This window comes from Anopheles maculipalpis, chromosome 3RL (assembly GCF_943734695.1).
Source record: "Anopheles maculipalpis chromosome 3RL, idAnoMacuDA_375_x, whole genome shotgun sequence".
In the NCBI taxonomy this organism is placed as follows: Eukaryota; Metazoa; Arthropoda; class Insecta; order Diptera; family Culicidae; genus Anopheles; species Anopheles maculipalpis.
Genome location: NC_064872.1, coordinates 9,940,082 through 9,961,599, shown reverse-complemented (window position 1 = coordinate 9,961,599; position 21,518 = coordinate 9,940,082). Strand labels below are relative to the sequence as shown.

Sequence of the window (21,518 nt, the reverse complement as noted above, 5' to 3'; positions counted from 1 at the left end):
CGCATTTGTTTCGTTAGACGCTCTTTCTTTTATTTCTCTTTTTTCCCATTCCTCTGCTAGAGAAGAGTCCATCACCGTCATGTATGCTTTATGTGCATCTAGCTATGCTGCTTTCCGCTTTCTGTGCTACGGGAAGGGGGACTTGTGTTGTCTTTGCATCGTTGTGTTTGTTGCCGCGTAAGCTACTCTATTGCTGTTACTGCTGTCTGCTGCTGCTGCCTGCTGATTCCTCTGCGATCCCAGTGCTAGATCGCACCAATAAGACGATCAAACGCTTAACCGCAAGCATAATGATGATGATTGAGATCGCGCTTTGCCTGGACGGAAGATGTGTTGGCCATCATCAATCCAACGGACGATTGTTTTACTGTTGTTCTTTCGCTAAGGGAACAGAAACACTTCACGATCGTACTCGGCAAGACATTTGGTCGAGTAAAACGTTTTGTCGCAAGAATCTTTGTACTTGGCCTCTGAAAAGTAAGAAAGCTCGTTTATAGTAAAAATGGCTGCCAAGCCGAAGTATAGGCACGTTTTCTGATACTCACGCGCATCGCGACATGCGTGGACCGCTTCCTTTGCCTTTTCCTTCATGTCCGGCGGTAGCATCGCGTCCAGCTGGGCGATTGTTTTCTGTATATTAATTTCACCCTTTTTATTCATCTAGAAAAGTTCGTTATGATGTTATACGGTTTTATGTATTCGGATTTAAAAACGTACCGTTCCGGCCATCTGTGCGATACACATCGTGTAGCACTTTAGTTCGCGATCTTCGGCAAATATTCCGTTGCGCAGGTTGTCCAACATTTCTGAAGCGAGTTGGCACGGCATTACGACAACACTAATCACATTAATTACGTTCCTCTGTCAATCATACTACATCTTAACTTACCGGTGGAAACTTTAAACTTGGGAGCACATGCCGAACGCATCATATCCATCGAGTTGATCAGCTGTTTGCGCGTCATCTATATTTCAGAACAACAAAAAAAAAAAAACACGTAAATTACAAGAAATATTATCTACCAATTCATACTCACCGCACCATCCGCTATCGGGATCTGACTCGAGAAGAAAATAATACAAAAACCCAACAAATCCCATACCCACCGATGTCGGCTCGGTTTTTCCTTGTCCATGGCTAAGCCACAAAACGATCAGCACTAATACCGTTCATTCCTGGGTAAAAAGCGACATTCGTCGCGTACCATTCCATAAACGGAATAGCTAGAGAGTCATTGCTTTCCATCTTAGTTGCTTATATTCATTCATGGATTCAATCCGTTTCATTTCATTCTAGAGAAGGGGGCATTTAATCATCGATTAAAACGATAATTAAAAGGTGCATATACACTCACACACACCTGTCAACGCATCTTGCAGTTGACGAAGAAATTGGCTAGCAATTAGCACGTCAACTCAAAACGCTGGCTAACCTTTTGTGGAAGATAAGCCAAAGTGCTTGCAACTATCATTTCCTCCCGATCGCGATCGTTTATTCGATGTTGGCTATGTACACCTATCTGTATCTTTGCTTGGATTAAAATAAGGCTAGGTTTTGCTGATCTGATAGTATTTTTTATAACTGTAAAAGACTGTAGAAGCTGATGAGGAAAATACTGGACAAGATCGGGGTTGGGATACAAATTCTCCTGCCAAAGCTGATCAGGATCAGACGCATAAGCTTCAAATGAATAACTGAGAGCAGCCGCAAAACATATTTTTCCTACGATGTACGTATTGTCAATCGTGAAGAAACTTTCAAAAGACCCTTCAGCAGCATGAACTTTTCCTCATTCTGTGGAAAAATTGAAGTATTATCATTGTAGTTTACTTACAGAGGATGTGAGTATTTAAAGCTACATTCGCCTCTCAACATTGAAGCATTAGCGGATCGTTAAGACCTTCGAAAAGCCTAAACATGTGTAGCTGAAGTCATGGAAACAAAATGTCGTGCAATCTTATAATATTGCAACTACTTTAAATAAGCTCTCAACACACAAAGAAGCAAAATATTAAAAAAAAAACGGTGAATTAAGCGACAAAGTTTAGACAAAAAGAAGACAAATCATGAAGTCAGCTTGAAAAGCTATAAGTTTTTCACGAAACAATCCTGTTTTAAAAATATATAACTTTTGGGAGAAAAGGGTCATCATTCTTTGGGACAAGAGTATTACACACTTTTCGCCAAAAAAAAAAACTGGATTAATAGCATTCCGATCAATCAGACCCCTTGAATCCCAGAATCCGAAACGGATTTTTTTTTGTATTTCTAGTTCCCAGTGAAAAAGGATGGTACGTAATTATAAGCGGATTAGGTCCCAAAAAAGGTGGCCAGCGGTTAGAATGGAGTTAGCAGTGAAGTCCGCGACCGAAAGGAGCATTTCGGTGATACGAATCGTTCAAGGCCTTCTTGATCCAATACATAAAAAATCACTAAAATTTTTATAACTTTCATGAAACCAGATATTTTTGAATTTTAATTTTTTAAAAGTTACAAAATGTGTTGCTTAACGTGGCACACGTTTTTGCCAACGCCATCATTTTCCAGAAGAGACATCTTCAATCTTCTTTGAGGATTGCCATTATTGAGACATACATATAATATATCGCCGACCACATATATTACGACCAGGCCGAAACATAAATAAATAAAAATTACATTAAAGTCTCAAAAAGGTCTAAACATTTTTATATTGTTTTCGAATTTTTAATTCTTACGCAATGATTAATTTACTTATGATTCTTAACAAAAACAACATTGGTATAGATAGTCCAGTAGCTGATGAACATTCTAAGAAATATTGATAATGTTATACCTAGCAGAAGTATCGAAAGCAGTAGTTTCAATATCGAATATAAAAGTGGTCTTAATGTATAGTCGATTCTTTCACTTTCGCTTAAAAGTCGACGAGTTCTTTCATTTAAATTTTTAATAACTACAGAACAAACGGATACTTCCTTTCCATGAGCTTTGAGGGTTATATTTCAATCCAGCCTAGGAAGAATCAAGAATCAGCATCAAGAAATCTGTTACTGATTTACATGATCGCCTGGGCGATCGGTGAACATGGAGTGCGCTTGATACTACGTCGTGAGGAAGGTTGTCACAAATATTTTTATTCCAGCAATCTACCACACCCCAGATGTGGTTCATCTTCTAGAAAAATATACAAAAATGTACGGCACAAGAACATTATGAAAAAAAAATTGCTATGAAAAATTTATGACTATTAAAACATTTTAAGATAATAACACGGTCGGGAGCGAGGCGAACATTTCAAGATAAAATACGGCGGTCCATCATGAAATAATAATAAAACAAAAAATATTTCAAGACTGATTTTACATCAAAACAGTGCTCAGAAAATACTTTCTATTGGTATTGGAATAAAAAATAATAATTTACAAAAATTGACAAGACGGTACTGAACCGTCATAATCAATTGTAAATAATTTACAAAAAATACCTTGAGAAGAAGAGCTAAGAATACGGCACCGAGCCGTAGCACTTCAACAAAGTCAAGAAATATATTTCAAAAATTAATTAATAGAATAATGATTTTAATCTACCTAGTTTTCGTAAATCTAAGGAAAGATTTTCCTATCGCTGATTGTATTAGCAGCTGCAGAGCTGAGTGTTGTTGATTGATTGAAGACTTTTCGACTAGTTGAGCTCAATCAATCCACCTGAAATCTCTCAACTGATCTTCTAGAAAATTTAAATTTTAACTCCTGATGAGGCCAATGTTTGGTCTGAAATGGATCCGTTTTTCCAATGTGCTGTGGGATTATTCGATGGATATAGAAAAGATCTTCAAAACGAGGTCTTCAACTCGTCTTATAGACGTCTATGAAATGAAAACAAATTAAATTTAAATCCGCTCGATTATTCTGTAATGCAATTGGTTCAACGGATTGTTCGTTATGTTTAAAAACATCCGAACAAAACACACGAGTATGTTTTTGAATGTGAATTTCACGTATCAAGATAGTCCGTCCGGCTAAGGGTTGAACCAACCACCGAATCGAGAGATGTTTCCCTCCAATCGCAAAGTGGCGCATCAAAACAGCAAACAACCGCCCTGCGCTGCGTTCCTAGTCCAGCGACTTCACCAACTTCGTCACACCGCAACAACAAAAAAGAAAACATACACAAAACCCAACGTGCAGACAGATAGTGTTCGGTTGGTTGTAATGGTGGCCGAACCGTGCCCGTCCGACCGACAGGCGGTCGGTTTCGGTAGCTGAATCACATTTTTCAACCAAATCAACAAATTCTACCGGGGTCGCATGCGTTTCGTAGGTGGTGTGCAAGAGAGTGGGCGCGTTTTCGAAGCCAAAGCACAGCACTGGTGGCAATAACGCCCAGCCCGGTTAACAGTTTTCGATGAAAAACCATTCCCAAACAACAACGTTCGCTCAGTCGAAACAAACGATTTGTTCGATTGAAAATTTCTTACGAAAAATTTCAACAAACGTACCGGGAGTGCAGCACCCGCGCAGGTTACACAGATCATGCGGGGTACAATGTATGTTTACCATGCTTCGCATCTCGCATGCTGCAACATACGCGCGCAAACGCACACACTAGCGCAACACACAGTACGGAGCTACCATGGCAACCAATGGTAGCTTCGATTGCTTCGTTCGTTTCATCGCACAACCACACACCATCACGTGCCGAACGCGGGAGCGACTGGGCCGTGTAAATGACCGTGGCCGGCACGCGCATCACGCGTCCCATTGCTAAAGGGTTACCGACTGGCCGCGTGCTAACACTCGTGTCTACAACGTCCGCGTGCAAAATTTCTACCAAGAGCGCAGCACACTCGGGCGGAACTCTGTGCCTGCCGAGCTTGACGTGTTGCCTGCCTCGCTCTTATGGCGAAAACCTGTGCCGGGGGGTCGGAGCAACCGTTCCAGTGGTGAAACAACGCGTTCAAACGGAAGGGGTTTTGAAATTTTATTTGAGATATTTCGAACGATTGTTTTGAAAGTTAAAGCAGATTGAAGTCAAACTTGCTATAAAATTAACCAAAAACTAATTGAAATTTATCGAATATTCATCGAAAATTTATCGAACAAATCTAACAATGAATATGCGTTATATGACACACTATGAGACACATAAACGTGATAAACTACTATCAGTTATACAAACATGCCACCATTTCATAGGTATTAAAGTTCAAAAATAAATTTTTGATGATGAAAAAACAAGATTTTTTTTTCGGATTGAAGTAACAAGAATTCAAGATTGGTTGTCCATATCTTTTCTTATTTTTGTGGCAAAGAAGATATCAAATCCAAGATTTACAACAAGCATGTTAAAAACATTTTTTTATAAATAAAGTCGAATGGTAACTTCTTAATGTCAGTTGACGGTGTCTGATTTTTCATTTAAAAATATTGAAGCAAATATTTTTTTCTTTGGAATTATTTGCGTAATATGTATCTGAATCATTCAACAAATCAAGTTAGAAAAAAAGCAAAAACGATTCAATCTAAACTGGGTGTTACTGGTTTAGTAAAGCTTCAAAATATCATAATTTATTTCATGTTTTGTATACGATGCTTATGAAAAAATAGCTGTTTTATAACACTAACATGGCCCACTGTAATGCGTGCAATTCAAGGAGGAAATTTTGGAAAAAAGTGAAGTGTATTGTATACACGCAGTGTTGACCGTAACATTGTAGTTAAATAAATAAATAAAAAATAAAATAAAATATCAAAATCATGGAGCCATCATGGAAAAGGTGTCGAATGGTCCATAGCATATCAAATCACAGTGTTTATTACGTTTCAAAAATTTATGAAAAAATATTGTTCCTGATCGTTACTATCTAGTACGCTAGGGACACTAGGTACTAGGCGTCTCCATGGAAGAACACTAATTCTTTTATTGGGATTTTGGATTGTTATAATGTTTAGAAAATTAATGTTTAGTAAAAACGATGATTTTTTTGATAAATTTATTTGAACGATTTACTATACTAAAAAGCGTTTAATTTACGTGACATATTCACAAGGAAAGCTAACTTATTGTATGAAGAAAATTTAAGCATACCATTTGCTTGCGGAGAAGCAGTTCAACATGTGATATCACTCGGTACGTCGGTAGTAAATTTAATAAGACGCGGATTCATTTGTTCGGATGCTTGACCCCTGTCCAATTAAAATATGCAAACGAAATATTTTCTCATCCAAGGGACAGGACATTCCACATGAGATGCGAAAATAAATCGTTTGTAGGAGAGGGAAAGGAATGAAGCTATCTCTCTGCTGCATATTTTTTCACATTTGCATTTTTAATCGTTTTTTCCTTTACGGTTTGCTTCCACATATCCTAAGCATATTTATATATATTCTCAACATTTTGTGTGTTTTTTGTTGTTGTTTCCGTTCGTTTCTTCCTCTCCTCTCTATTATGAGGCTTATGATCCTGTCCTAAAATGTTGATTTCCTGCTCCCATGTGTACATATATACGTGTTTTTATGTGTCTGTCTGTCTCGAGTAATGTGTGAGGACGGCGGGGTGTGTATGTGTGTATATTAATTTGTGTTTATGTGTTCTTTTCTTCATACGCTCTTTCCGAAGGCCGAAGCATAACTGCTCCTTCCCAACGAGCCATCATCCCTGTCTCTCTACTAAACCATCATTTCGAAAGATGTTTTTGATATATCTTCTTCAGGGAAAGCGCAAGATACAAGATATACAAGAGTACGAAGAGGATATAATATATGTATATGCGCGCGTTTCTCTTATCAAATAATTCCATTTTAGTGTAATTTTTCGTTTATAAAAAGGGTTTCTCTCAGGGGGCCTAAAACTGCCTTTGCTCCTTTCTCTCTCTCTCTCCACCGTGGGTGTATCTGAAGGCGATACGCGGGCAGTAAAAATTCTTTTTTGGTACAAAAATGTATGGATAAACAAGGATGTGGATGTGTGTCTCTTCACACATTGCATGAGAATTTTTTAATCATCAAAAACAAGGACCAATTTAAATGAAGCTGAACCATTTCGCAAGTAACGCTGGCATAGGGCAAAATAACGGGAGATTATTCCATTTAAAAACCTCGTGTGTGTGACCATGCTATTTGTAGTTGTGTTTTGCTAATATTGCAAACAGGACAGACGCAAAACTAGTGGTGTTGGTGCGAATTTTCTTTATCACACTTGCATGGGGTTGGTTGTTGATGGGGGAAAAAGTTTACACAAATAGCAACGAGATCAAATCAAACTATAACGTAACAACAGCATCGATAATCCATTACTTTCATTCTATCTCTCTCTCTTTCTCCTTATCACTAGCACATAAGACTACGAGTTAAGCGATTCGTGCCCACAAACTGTATCAAACCTTAACGATAGCATTCGAACTAAACTCAAGGGCGATCAGTTTCGAGATCGTAATGCTTGTTCGATTCCTCATTCACGCGGAAGTAAAGCAAACGGAAAAATAAAACATAAATCTCCACGCGCCACCAGGCGCCCCCTCTTTCATTTTCCATTTTCTTTTCCTCTTTTTAATCAGCTTTTTTCTTTACTTCTGTTTGCTGTTAGATGGATGTGAATGAATTTTAGTGTTTTGTGTATGCATGTCTGTTTTGTATGCAATTTTGACGCCTGTTTTCTTTTGTTTTGCATGCTTCACTACAACTAATCTTACATAATGGTTTTTTTTGTACTCTAGTGTTTAGTTTTTACCACTCTGCTTTCCTCTGTGTTTATACCTACTTTACCTACTAACTTCGTTCGCACATTCTTTTTTGCACCGATTTTTATTCCGAACTTCCGTTTATCCGAGAACCGTTTGCCGCTTGAAGGAGGGTGCTGTCGATTTCGGCATGGGGAGAGGGGGCAGGCAAGAGAATTCATTACAGTTACAGTAGATCTTAGCATACTTGTACAATAGTTTCTCGTTCGCTTGCGCGTGTTACTAGCGTGTTTAATGTTGTTTTTTTATATTTTTTTCTTCTTCCTTTTTCATTACTTAGTTGGTTTTTTTTTTGCTTCTTCTTTTACTCTTCTTTAAAGCGATTATAATAGGCATAATATATGTAATATATTCAAACACTCTTTCACTCGATAACACGTGTGCAAGTGTGTTCGCGAAGTACTGTGTAAACCTTTGCTAATCATCGTTAGGCTCAAGAGACAAGATAAAGGATAATGTAAGGTGATGTTTCATGTGTCTGTGTGTGATGGCTTTTTATTTACTATTTGCGACATCAAAAATTTCAGAAATCTTTTCTCTGTGTGCGCAGAATAGCCGAACTCTTTCCTTTAGGTACATCTCCCTACTGTTTTGCTATACGCACGTGTTGACAGAAAGTAAACAAAAGAGCTTATTAACACTAGCTCCTGCTATCGAACAGCGTCGTGTATGGTATACCGGAAAAAAGACTGCGTTTCCATCTGGTACGTAGAGTACCACATATACACAATACATATGCCCTAATCTATCATTTGTTCATTATCTTAGAGGCTGTGTACCAGCAACAGATTCCGGTTACGAAGGTAGTTGCGGGTTCACATCGTCTGCTGGTGTCTACTTTTGAACCCCCAAAGTATCACGTCTCCATGCTCCTACTAATACAACTAGTACCTACTACTTATTACGCATTTTTTGACCGCAAACAGCAAAAGCATTTCACGCTTTTCACTCTAATTTGCTGCCAATGTACGATGAATCGTGGAAACATTCTGGAACAGTGACTGTGTGAGAGGATTCGGGAAATATGAGAGTAGCAAACTCGAAATAGAACACACAAAAAAAAAAAACAATACATTGCTTACGGTATCAACGTATTAAACAAATGCTAAATCTATCTATTATTCTCTCACTTATGTATTTTGATGCATCACAACACAAACCAGATTAAAACTTACGATTCTTAAAGTGTGCAAAACTGATTAAAATTTCCCACACAAGGAAAAACTACGCCAGAGGATAGAGGTATCTTATGAAATCTAACACAAAACCGATAGAAAAGATGATGAAAAAAAACACAAAAAGAGACAGAGAGAATATAAGAAACAAAAAAAAATATCCTGACCTCAACTTTTTAACACTTTTAGCGCAAATGTTGATGTTGCTTTTGAATAGATACACAAAAAGCAACACATCAGCTATATCACAAACTTAGCTGCTAAATTCTTAAGCAGATAAAAGTGAAGAAGATAATAGTGAGAGTGGATAAACGTAAAATGTATGTGTGCATGCATGTGTTTCGATATTTTTATACAAACTGGAAATTTAACTTATGTACCACAGCCTTATAATTTTGTGTGTTTTTTGTATGTATGTGTATGTGTCTGTATCTGGGATGTATCTAACGGTATCCATATGAATCCAAAAGTTGTGTTTTTCTCTCTCGCAAAACACCTGGAAACACGTTCTCTTAAATCCCTTCCTTCCTTATAACAATTATGGCCTTCCATTGCTAAATTCTGTCTGTGTTTTTATTTTGTTGTATTATTTTGTTTCATTACTTAAACTTACTTTACTACTTCACGACGCTACTAAAAAAGAAAACACTTTTCCTACAGCCTCCAGATGGCATCTATTATCATATCCGGATCGTATTGATGGTGGTCGTATTATGCTGTTTTCAGCCCAACATAGCTGCGTTGATGGTGTTATTGGATTCAATCTCTATCTTGACCATTTTTAGTTTTCAAAAAGTCGAGCTTCTAATAATCTGATTATAGTGGGTTTTTTCTTATTAAACAAACGTAGAAGATGGCAGCGAAAAAGATCTCAAACTCCTTAGCAAATGATAGCATAATTGAGGCACATGGTAATAACACAAAAGATTTAATGTTCTTGATTACGATACAACATCTCTAGAGGTTGTTGGTCTGCTATTTCTGGCTTCGTTTACCTGTAAATAACACACAAAATGGATCAAATGAAGATCAAATTTAACTGGCAGATTCTCTCTTAGCTGTTTTTAGTCATCGATTTTCCTTAATCAATTTATATTCGCAACAACTTATACTAGTGATGGGTAAAAGAGTCATACGGATCGGGCTGCACCTTGGTTCTTTCTGATAAGCATCGAGTTCAACCCGTGAGTGCAATGAGTTCGGATCGACCTGTTTGAGATGCATCATCTCAAACCCATTTGCACTTAGAAGTCGACTCGAAAGAACTCCCATATGTTTTGCGGGAATGGAATTGGAAATACTACCCGTGCCGTTCTGGGTCGCTTTTGGATGACTTTGACCCGGTAGGCTTGGGAAGATCCGCTCATCACTAGTTTGTACTTCACTTGATGCCGCTATGGTAGTGCAAATTCTTGCTAGATCTTCTTCTTGGCCTAACGTTGGCCATCGAATGGCTTACTAGTTGGATGTTCAGTCATTACTATGAAGGAACGATCCGGATGGGATTTGTTTTCCGGTCTCGCCGTAAACCACAAAAATCGTCTTGCTCTATCATGTGCCTCAATAATGATATCATCTGCCGTGATTGTATGACAGCCGATAAACTTCATGAAATCTAGCGTGGGACACCGCAATACCGAATTGGAAAAAGTAAGATCAAAAGAGTGATCTTTGTGGCCGTTAACTACATATACTCCCCTATTGTTCCTTCTTGCCGTGTTGACAGTGATCTTTGTACTTGTCATATGCTACGTTTGTTTGCATAATCAATTGTGCTGTTTCCTTTCGTCTGGGAAAAAATCCCCAACAATGTTAAGAAGTTTGTGGAAGTGAGAGTTCGAACATTATTTTAAAAACATTGCAAACTGTTACTAATTTAAGTCACAGAAGGAAAACAAAACAAACTAACGTAAAAACGACCTGAAACTGAGTCAGGGAAGCTTACGTATTTTCTTCCAACGTAAAACTTCTTTCACACCTGTTATCACCGTTTTTAGCGTCTCCTTCTCCTTCTGCTCCTCCTCCATTCTAGTCTAATGTATTATGTACTGGGTTCAGTTAAACTATACACACATTTACATACTATTCTATACACAGTTACACGGTTGTTCAGTGCAGCTATAAGGTAATACATGTACTTTTTACACTCACATCCTTTCCCGCAAAGGAAGATGAACACAGATTATCGCCATTCCACAACCGACTTCGACTAAGCAAGGGATGTCTCATATAAGGACAACACATATAGAGGAGGAACTTGCGTGCGCCTATTTTACTAGACATTCAGGCAACGAAAACCTTTCCAATCTGCTCAACTTTGGACCGTGTATCATGCAAAAATGCGTGTATGATCTGTGGTGGTGGTGGTGGGTGATGGAAATTATGTGCATGTTCGTCGTTCCACCCCCTTTTTTCTAAATACGTCAGTAATCATTGCAGTAAGTAGCAATATTTTGTAACACTCTGTGCAGGTTGAAGAAGGTTGGATTGTGGATAGGAATATGTGAAAGAAAAGGCTTTTTTTATCAAAGATGCGTCGATTCACCTGGAAAAATAGGAAATGTAAAGGAATTGGTTTTCAAATCAATAACATAAATACGATCACGCATGCGTGTCTGTGTGTGCAGGTGTACGAAAAGAGATTGTAAAGATAAGACAAGAAGGAGAATAAAACATTGAAAATAAAACGTAAGTCAAATCAAAATCAAACAAACAAACAAAGAAACAACCAACCAATACAAACAAACAGACTAACGAAACCAAAAAAAAAGACAAAAGACAAAATATGAACAAAATTGGAACGGACGGTGCACGGTAAGGAAAGTGGGAGAGTGGCGAAAAATTAGTTCAAAGTTGATTTGTGTTTGTGTCCGGCCCACCACACTGTATAAGTTTGTAGTGAAGAAGAAATCTCCTTCTTAGGCTGTGCTAATTGTTATCTATTGTTATTAGTTTAGTTAGTTCTACCTTGTTCCCAGTGTTAGTTGGCGCTAAACTAAACATTGCTAATTTGAACGGGAGGAAGAAGTTTGGTCTTGCATTCCATACACGCTTTTTGTATCGAAAAATTATTTGAACCTTATGGATTTTCTCCGCAGCCGGAATCATTCATTCTCTGGACGGTTTAACAATTATATGCTGCATCATAGGATACCCCACATTAAAAAAAACCCGGGGATAATTATCCTCAAGAAACACACGAAACTACTACCAAAAGATCTGGTTTTAACCTCGCAAGCAAACGCAATCTTCAACATGTGTCTCTATACCTCAACCATGCTCGATTGCTCCGCAGCCGTTGCCGTTTGATTGGTACGCTTCAGCACATCTTCCACCGTTTCGCCCTTTCCTCCCATCACTGGCGGTGACTGAGCCGTTCCGGATGAGCTGGATGTTGTAGTTGTTCCAGCAGATGCCGAGCTGCAACCATTATGCTCGACCCCGGTCGTTGGTGAACCATCCGACAGAGAGCTGCTGCCTGCATCATACGAATTGCCCGAGCAACGGTTGGCCGTTGACTGATCTTGCCGTTCTTCCGAGCTGCCGGACGGGGCCGACGCAAGTAAATTTACAATTTCCGGCTCCGAAAGTAAGCGATAGCGTATGAGACTTTCTGGCGACTCTGCTGTTTGATGATGTGTTTGTAATTGGTGCCGTTTGGAAATACGCACAACGAAAAAACGACGATCAACAACAGGTGCGAGGACATGCAAGAATACATTAATTCCCGCCGAACAACGAATACACATTATTGTTAGCAGTAGCAGTAGATGCAGATGACAATTAGTGTGTGTTTAGTAAATGGCGTAGAGCGTTGTTAGTGTAGATGAGCAATAGAAGATAGGTTGTAATTTGAAGCGATGCATTACAAATTCAAATGTTGAGGAAGCACCATTTGCAAATCCATCATCCAGAGTTTGAGAAAATAAGTCACAAGATAGATACGCGGCATGTAAGAAAAAAGCAGAAGAATAGATAACACAATTGGTTAGTACATATTTAAATACTATGATAAGGAGTAAGTATGAATAAGAGTGAGGGATGAGCAGCAACCTTCGGTATTCAACTGTACAACAATTTGGGGACAGAAGAGAAGGAACAGGAAGATTTGTTGTGTCTGTGTATGCGTTTGAGGTTGGGAAAAAGGAATAACTGTCTCAAAGTGTGTGGAATAATTATTCGATACATGATACACCACATGATACGTCACTTTCACAACATATTTGCAACGATCCCATGCAAAATCTATAGATAAACGGTCTCGATATATCTCGTCTATAATTGTGATTCTTAAAGTAAGTTTTCACGTGTTGTCGATTAACTGTGTCCCAGAAGAAGAGTATTGTATATCACGTAACATCAGTTCAAATTGAAATTATTATGCGCCGGTTATGCCCATGTACAACAGAAACAAGTAGTTAGAATTAAAATGGGAATAAACCAAAATCCAGCTTTGATTTATTTTATCACTACTGAGAGAACGTCGAACGTCGAAAATCACGACTTTGTCGAATAGATACAATCTATATGTGTTACATTAACAGTGCGATATCTGTTGGAGGGAAAACACTCATTCGAGTGGTGGTGAGCTACAACGCCACTAACTCTTGTGCCTATGTTGTATCGCAACAGTGACAGGCCAAACAATCAGAAAAAAACATCGGTATTGCACGCTGCAAATGATTGGTTCCTGTACAATACTTTTGCGGAACCATACGTAAGTGTACACTTGCTATTCTTTCAACCTATTTCTATAAGGTTTTTAAACGGAAAAGGATGCAGTGTATCACATACGGATGAAACAAATTGAGATGGAATGTCGCATCGAAGTAATGATGCTTCGACTTAATCGAAGAAGGATTCGTATGCGCATTTAACGCATAATGTTCATCTATGGGTTTTTAAACCTACTAAATTGGAACAATGTTGTAATTCAAAGCATACCACAACAGATTTAAACATCAAACTAAACAGTTCCGGTCTTTTTCATGATGGGGTATCCCTTCCCTAATTTAGCTGTCTAGTTGGCGCTCTGATAGTCTTCGTATCGCTACCACCCAACGCACATCAGGATGTTTTCTCGGTGCTTCCACGACCACTGTCCGAAGGTGGACAGGATGGTAAACGATCATCGGACGAACCGCGTCGAAACGTGTACTGATAATCCTCATCATGGACATTCGTCTGCAACATCTTCTCCGAGGAAGATTTTTCCACAATCAAATGCTCGTCGTCGAACGGTGACGGATAGCCGTCGAATGGATCGCTGTGTGAGGGTGGTCTTGTTGGCAAACCACTATCGTCGGTATCAGTGCCAGAGAGTAGCGTCACTTTCTCCCCGTCCAAGGATGAAGTTTCCACCGCAAAGCGTTGCATCGTCCCGAACGTCGATCCGGACGATGATGCCGACGCGACGCTAGACGATGGAATGATGCACGAGACGGAAGAAGAGCTCGATGCAACACCGGGTGCTTGGCGCTTGAACAGGGGTACATCCAAATTGGAAGAGGTAATCCGGTGCGGCAGCATCATCGACGAACGGCGCTGCTGCTGGTAGTAATGTCGTTCGGTCGTGTACGAGGTGGAGGCATCCATTCCGCCGGGTCTGATAGTAGAAAAGGTTGATGTGCCTCGTACGTTAGACGCCAACTTCCGGAACGTGTTGTTGAGCCGATCCAACCAACCTTGCATCCGTGTACCTTTACCTGCAGGGAGGAAGCGGTGGCAGTATAGGGGAGTATAGGTCATTGGTAAGTTTAGATTATCCACTGGCATATGGGCGAAGGGCGTAGACTACACACAGTTTGCCGCAATCGACACACTTGTGCTAATCAACGAATAGAGAAGGTAGAATATGCCATTTGTTTCAGAGCGTATCCTTTCGTTTTCTTCTACTCGCGATCATTCCTGGCTCCTGTGAGGAAATGAACCATTTCCAGTAAACGAGACAGTTGGAATAATAGGCAGCGGAACTAGAAATGGCAGGGAACGTTTAAGGGCAGCAACACTCACGACGCATAGAATCCACTCCTTCTTAATATTGTGGAAGATATCAAGAGAAACATCTTTCGTTACGCGACAAACACCATTCCAACATATTTTATAGGATTAAAGTGTGGTTAATCGTCTTTGGATTTCATAATTTGCAAGTGCTTCCCATCCGCAGTACCCGAGGCACAACAGTGACGTGGATGAAAAATGGTTGGAGTTAAATTGCCTACACTAAACGAAATAAGTAAAGGGCATCACTTTGTGGTTTATGACAATATTTTCGAAATGTACATGCCGATTCTGCCATGTTTAGCCTTAAATGCAGTTCACATCTAGGTTATCTAGTTACATTTGCTCCCAGGTTTCGTTGAGGCTCATTCCAACAAACCAGGCTGTAATCAGTTTAGAGTGAAGACTCACTGTATAACCCTGATGGAAAGCGAAGTATTAATCGAGAAATAACTTCCTGCGATCAATTAAGCATATTTCCAACAATTCAATATAATTCTATGATTTCAGACTTCATTGAGATCGACATCACGTTTTTAAAGATCTCTAAAGAGATTTACAAAAAGGACGGTCAGGCCGTATTGCTACACCTCAAGTTTTACTGAAAAAGAACAGCTCCAAGAACTACCGGTATCCCAGATGTTAAAGCTTGTCCCAGAGCTGTTGTGCTATTCTGGGTTCATTTTTTTTCAAATTCTTCGCTTATTTTCTTAGTCAGCTTTTCGTCATATGTTTGCAAACCGCTTTCTAAACCGAAAATAGCTCAATCCTTATCTAAATTTCCAAATTATTGTCATAAGTCACCCGGTGATATTGATTCTTATTTTGTACAGCGTATTTAGCATTTTTTTTTATGTTCAAAGGTGAACAGTTTTAAAAATAAAAATTTACCATCATCGCTTATCATGCCTTGGATATTGGTTTTAAATAGTAGAAGTTTCATGTCCATACACACACAAAAACGCTATTTATGCTTCCACCCGAACAGATTAAATATTCTACAACATTTCATCCACCAAAACATGAATTTTGTCTTACACCTTTTAACATTCAAACAAACAATTCACACACACGCATTCTTATAAAACAGACCACCAGAGACCAGCCGCGGGAGTATGACCTTATATCACGCATCATACTCCAGCAGAAAGCGTGCAGATAGTATATAAAATTAATGTGTTTAGTGTGCTTGTTTTGCGGTGGTGGACAGTTTGTGATGTAGGTTTAGTTTCCTGTTTCCCGTTTTTGTTTCGTTTTTACTAAATAATTGTGCAACCTTTACATGTACCACTGGACGGCGCTACACAGCTTTAGTAGGAGCGATGATATACAGTGGCGTGATGATAACATTGAGAAGGAAAGTTTTAATGATTAGTGGACCTTTTTGGGTGTTCTGGGAAAATGGGATGGAGTGGTAAGTGTTGGCGTTTCTTCTAACCTTCAAGGACAGGTAAGTCGTCATGTCGCGCGTATGTGTAGTTGCGTAGTTTTGGGTGTAAATGTGGGTCGTATATTAGCTGTTAGTTCATTGTGCTTTGCACCATTCCACAAACGTGACATAATTTTACAATATGATCGCGTAATATGGTGCTCCTTATTAAAACAGTAAAATAAAGCTACCTAACCTGGTGTATGGGGGAATGTTGACTATACGTGAGCGAAGCTAAGAATTACGTAAAGAAATTGTTAGCTGTCATGATGCAGACGTATGCATTAATTAGGGGTAAATGAGAGAGTATAATACATTGAGAATATACACGTAAAACATCAGAAAAGCATAACAGACAAATGTTTTAAAATGTTGTCTTGGTTTAGCCGCAGTGCTGGAGCTGTACATTTTTAACTGGTGTTGTAATAGAGATATGATATGGACAACATTGAGTTTCTCAATTTTTTTCACAAATATCTAGCGCGTATACATTAAAAGATAGATCAAATATGGCTAAATAACTCAATGCATTAATTCTATTCCAGTCCTACGTTCTGGAGGTATTCGACAAAAACAGCAATCTGATATCTGGCAAACTCAACTATGAGTTTTGTAAAAAGAAATAAATACTCTTTTAGCTCTTGCTAGGCCTTTTAGCTGCTATATGTCGTTATAGGTCAGAAGCCAAACGGCAATGTAAAACTCTTCAAAATAAATTTTAAGCTGTAAAACTACAATGTATCTCACTATGTCCAACGTTTTTGTTTTGCTTATATAAAAGCTATAATCGAAAAGAGTATAAAGGCAGTATTGCTAGGACAGAGGGCTATCGAATGAAAAACCGTAAAGATCAATCTATTTTTTAATGCATACGCTATAACTAGTTGCTGAGAACGGAAACGTTTGAGGCAACGAACATATTGGTGTACTATGCAAGCTGCCTTTCCGATTCCATTCAGCAACTATACGTAAGAAGAGCAATACGGGACAGCAGTAAATTTACACTGGGCAATTTTTGTAAAGTTTGTAAGAATTTTGCTTCTCTTTAATCTATTCGATCGTTATTATTATATATTAGAATCAATTTGAGGCGAACGGAGCAGAAACGTTCTCGCAGATTCGCGCAGGTAGCTAACAAAGAACATATTGCTCTACAAAACTAAACACCAAATTTAAACAAATCAAAATCTGGACGAAACGCTTGAAAATAGGTTGAAACAACAAAATAGGTGCTTTTTCTTCTAAAATGGTACTTGAGAAACGGAGTGGGAATTATTACTACTGGCAGACAACAAGTATTTCCATGCGGAATAGCATCAATCGCTTCTCACAACGTTTGTAATCCTTGCAGATAACTATTAGCCATGGGGTGGCATAATTGTACCTAGTTATCTCTCCCTCGGTGTTAAAAACATATCTAGCTAACCTTTTTATTATTTACTACTTTGTCTTCTAACACACCTATATCTATGTAATCTGAACTATCATCATCATCATCATCATCATTCTGGGGGTTTTATACGATGTAAAGAATTATCATCTGCACTAGTTTGCAACAATCTATAACCCTAGACAGAACGATGTTTGACCTCACTATCACTGTACTTTTCTGACACATATATACACTGACCAAATTAAAAGGTACGAAACAAAACAGAGTCAAAAAAGAAACCTAATACTAACACCACTATGCTTTTGCTTCCGTTTTTGCTTAAGTAATCGCGTTTTACCGCTGTTTTAGCTACTCGAATGAGAACTCCGATTATATCTATCTCTAGTTTGTTATTCTATCGGTGTTATGATCATTTTCCTATATATGCTCGTCCCCGTGATCATCAAAGAGCAATCTTTAAATCACAGCAATGCTTGCCAATTGAAATGTGTTGATTTAAGGTTAAGGTTTTTTCTTTTCATTTTTCGTTGACGCCTCCTTCCCAAATTCGTCGATCGTTTATCGTCAACCGGAAGAGTAAGTTGATCACAACAGAACAGGTCACGTTTTATCTATTCTGTATCCTAAATGAATCACATCGTCCGCTGTCGCTTTCATACGTGTCAACGTGTGAGTGTGTGTGTGTGTGTATTCGTAAATATGGGTAATGGGATTTGTGTGCTGGTTGGGAAATCTAGAAAAGGGAAGTGCTAAAGTGGGAGGAAGTCGACGAAAAAAACGCGATGTATATCAGTGTCCTAAGCCCGATCGCCGATGGCCCACAGATCGATGCTCATCGCCAAGATGGCGATCGGACTGCGATCGATTTAGTGTTGGTAACAATGATCCGTTCGCGGAAGACACGTTGGTGCTAGTGGAGGTGGTAATATTGCCAGCGAAAGATGCAAACCCAACGACGTTCTCGCCATTTGCAGCGCTCGCCGATTCGAGTGTTTGTACTGCGACAGGAGCGCTCAGAGTACGTTCAATCGAACGAACAGCCGATGCACCAGCAATATTCGACGATGAAGACGAAGACGACGATGATGGTTGGGTTCGAGGTTTTGGGTTCGGTATCTTCATGGCTGCACACAGCTCAGACCTTATATCACGAAACGAGAACGGTGCACAACGATTGCTACGCGCAAGGACGGGACTTTCGCCAGCTTCTACCGGATGTACCATCGTCAGGGACGAACAGGATGATGAGGATGAACGGCGTACGGTAGCGTCTACACTGGAACAACATTCAGGCGTTCCTTCACCAACATCCTGTTTTTTGCAGTCGTTAGAAACCGTTGATTCGGCCGCACTCTTACGCCCACCGCTTACCGAGGTCACAATGTGCTGCAATAGTTTGTTGCAGAAACTATGTCCCGGAGCACTGCCGGAAATCAGAGTCAACACTCCATCAGGACGTTCGATGCAGGCAACATTCTTCGACGGTTCCATTATTGCTGCTGCCTCGCCTTTCTCTATCATCTCGAATGAACTCTCGATCGAAGACGAACCTTGAGCAACGGTATCGATAGGTGATGCCGGCACAGGACTGACGTCAAATCCTATCCGCACGTTTGCTGCGCTCGGTTTCACTACGCTACAGTCGGTGTCGGATCGTACGGTTATCGCTGCCGGTGATGACGGTGGCAAGATAGGAGACGGCAGCGGTGGTGGTGTTGGCGGCGACTGCTGCTGAAGCACCTCTTCGATGGTGGATGGTCGACGAGCCAGTGCCAATTCTAGCCGCATCATATTTCCAGGACTTTTGCTTGGGGACTCATAGCTCAACTGATTATCACACAGAAATGAGTAATAGTCGGTACAAGCGATCTCTTTCATGCCTGCAGTAACGTCACCTGCTACTAGCTTTGAGCCGACGGAACCTCCGCCACCACCACTTGCAACGTCCAATATTGGCATCTTGGAAGATACCGGAGGGCTTCTCGGGATAGGCATGGTCGAGGTGGTGGTCGTACCTTTTGCCACTTCAAGCAGGCAGCCACTACCACCAACACCCGCACCAATAGTGGTCGTCGTGCGTAGCTGAATGCTGTTGGCAAGTGTCTCCTTCAGATTGGGATTGCTACGCATATTGCGAAGCCAACGGAATTTTAGCTTCGTCCTTTTGCTGCTACCACCCACTCCGCTACCGTCATTGGCAGCTGTCATCATACCCTTTACCGAACCGTTACCCACCGAAATGCCGGAAAGATTACTGGCACAGGACCCGTACAGTGTGGTGGCGTTCCCACCGATACCGCCGTTGCTGCTGCCGGTAGTGGTGTGCTTCAGCTTTAGGGAACGTTTCTTCCTACGCCTCATCGCCATACCGAACCGTCGGAAAGGGGAAGAGGAGGAGAGTTTGCCTTTGGTGACGCTACCATCACCTCCACTAGCACCGCGATCATCTACCGATGAAACATTTACCAAATCAATCGGATCTTCCCTAGAGCCGGATCGATCCATCGAATCAATCATTCCCGATCTCAAAATCCCGTGCGATTTCGCCATTTGTTCCTGCTGTGGAACGGCACCACCGGCCAGCAAAGTGTGAGATTCTCGCAACAAATGATCAGCATAATTACCGAACTGTAGCGAACTAGCATCATACAACATCACTGCCAACGATGAGGACTCACCGGAAGCGGTACCACCAGATCGGAATGACGGATTGCCGTCATTTGCCGAATAAGGGTGGATCGGATGGAACCGGCAAATTTGGTTAAGTGTTTGGTTGGTGATGGTGGTGGTGGTGTTTGTAATGGTACTACTATCGCTACCACAGGGCTCTTGCTCGGAGACGAGCCGATCGTAACTACTTTTACTACTTTTACTGATGAGCCCACAACTACTACGAGTGAGAAGATAATTTTCGTTGTCACTGATGCAACAACGACGAGCGGAAGAGGAGGGAAGGGAGGTAGAGGTTTTGTTGCTGGGGAGTGATATCGTTGCTTCTGTCGCTGCCACTGCTACTACCATCGTTGCTCGCGCTGGTGGTATAATTGGTGGACATTGCACAACGGGGTAACTACTACTACTACTACTACTGGTTTGGTTGGATGTGGTAAGAACGGGTGTTGTTGTACTGGGGATTGTTGTTGCTGTAGTGATCGAGGTAATCGTAGCTGTTGTTGTATTCGCGGTTGTTGCTGATGTAGTAGCTGTTGTAGTTGGTCTTGATTTGCACATGGTTTCCGATACTACTGTATGACACTCACCGGATTCCCAATCTTCATCCGTACCCTCCGAAGAGCCTCCGGAATGGTTCAGCTGACGCTGCTGCTGATGCTGCAGTTGGAGCTGCTGTTGCTGAAGCTGGAGTTGCTGTTGCTGCTGCTGTTGTTGCTGCTGTTGTGTCTGCCTTTCAACATCCGGAATGTTGATCCCGATGTTACAATAAATGCTGCTATTTTGCTGATTATTGCCCAGTGAAGCGCGATTGTTGTTCACCGATCGATGATGCAGCTGCAAAGGATCGTTGAAGTTGGAACTAGGTATCAGCGATTGACTACGGTTTGGTGGATGATCCCGCATAGCAATATAGTGCCTCTGTTGCAGCTGCTGCTGTTCTTGTGGAACAGCCGGCTGTTGGTAATGTAGCACGTGATGGTTGTTTTGCGAAGCATTCTTCTGATTGCCTTCGATTAGAGACTGCGTCGGTGGCCTGGCGTCCAAATTATCGGAACTTTTGCCGCGCGGATTCAGAAAGACTTGCACCTGCAAAAAAGGTCAACAATTAAAAGTTTACCGACTTTAAC

General features: G+C 40.4%; 3 protein-coding genes across 4 annotated transcripts in view; 1 reads left to right on the top strand and 2 right to left on the bottom strand.

Annotated features, from left to right (window-relative positions):
• The window catches only part of LOC126565684 (uncharacterized), a 343,737-nt gene that overhangs the window by 61,934 nt on the left and 260,285 nt on the right, over nucleotides 1-21,518 (top strand). The gene's annotated exons all lie outside the window — the stretch shown is intronic.
• LOC126565553 (general odorant-binding protein lush-like) lies at nucleotides 346-1,139 on the bottom strand. Its single transcript, XM_050222742.1, has 5 exons — nucleotides 1,038-1,139; nucleotides 890-965; nucleotides 718-806; nucleotides 546-660; nucleotides 346-470 (listed from the first exon to the last, which is right to left on the bottom strand). Exons 1-5 carry the CDS (start codon nucleotides 1,134-1,136, stop codon nucleotides 382-384), a joined length of 468 nt encoding a protein of 155 aa, XP_050078699.1. The 5' UTR covers nucleotides 1,137-1,139; the 3' UTR covers nucleotides 346-381.
• LOC126563880 (phosphatidylinositol 3,4,5-trisphosphate 3-phosphatase and dual-specificity protein phosphatase PTEN) overlaps nucleotides 11,413-21,518 on the bottom strand; it is a 29,508-nt gene continuing 19,402 nt past the window's right edge. Inside the window, exons 7-8 of one of the 2 annotated variants that reach the window (XM_050220667.1) lie at nucleotides 20,979-21,477; nucleotides 11,413-11,441 (exon numbers count right to left, since the gene is read on the bottom strand). In XM_050220667.1, the coding sequence (XP_050076624.1) occupies nucleotides 11,422-11,441; nucleotides 20,979-21,477 (519 nt within the window). In that variant the 3' untranslated portion in view covers nucleotides 11,413-11,421. Of the gene's footprint in view, nucleotides 11,442-18,507; nucleotides 21,478-21,518 lie in introns of those variants that run through there. The other variant, XM_050220666.1, reaches the window with a different exon arrangement.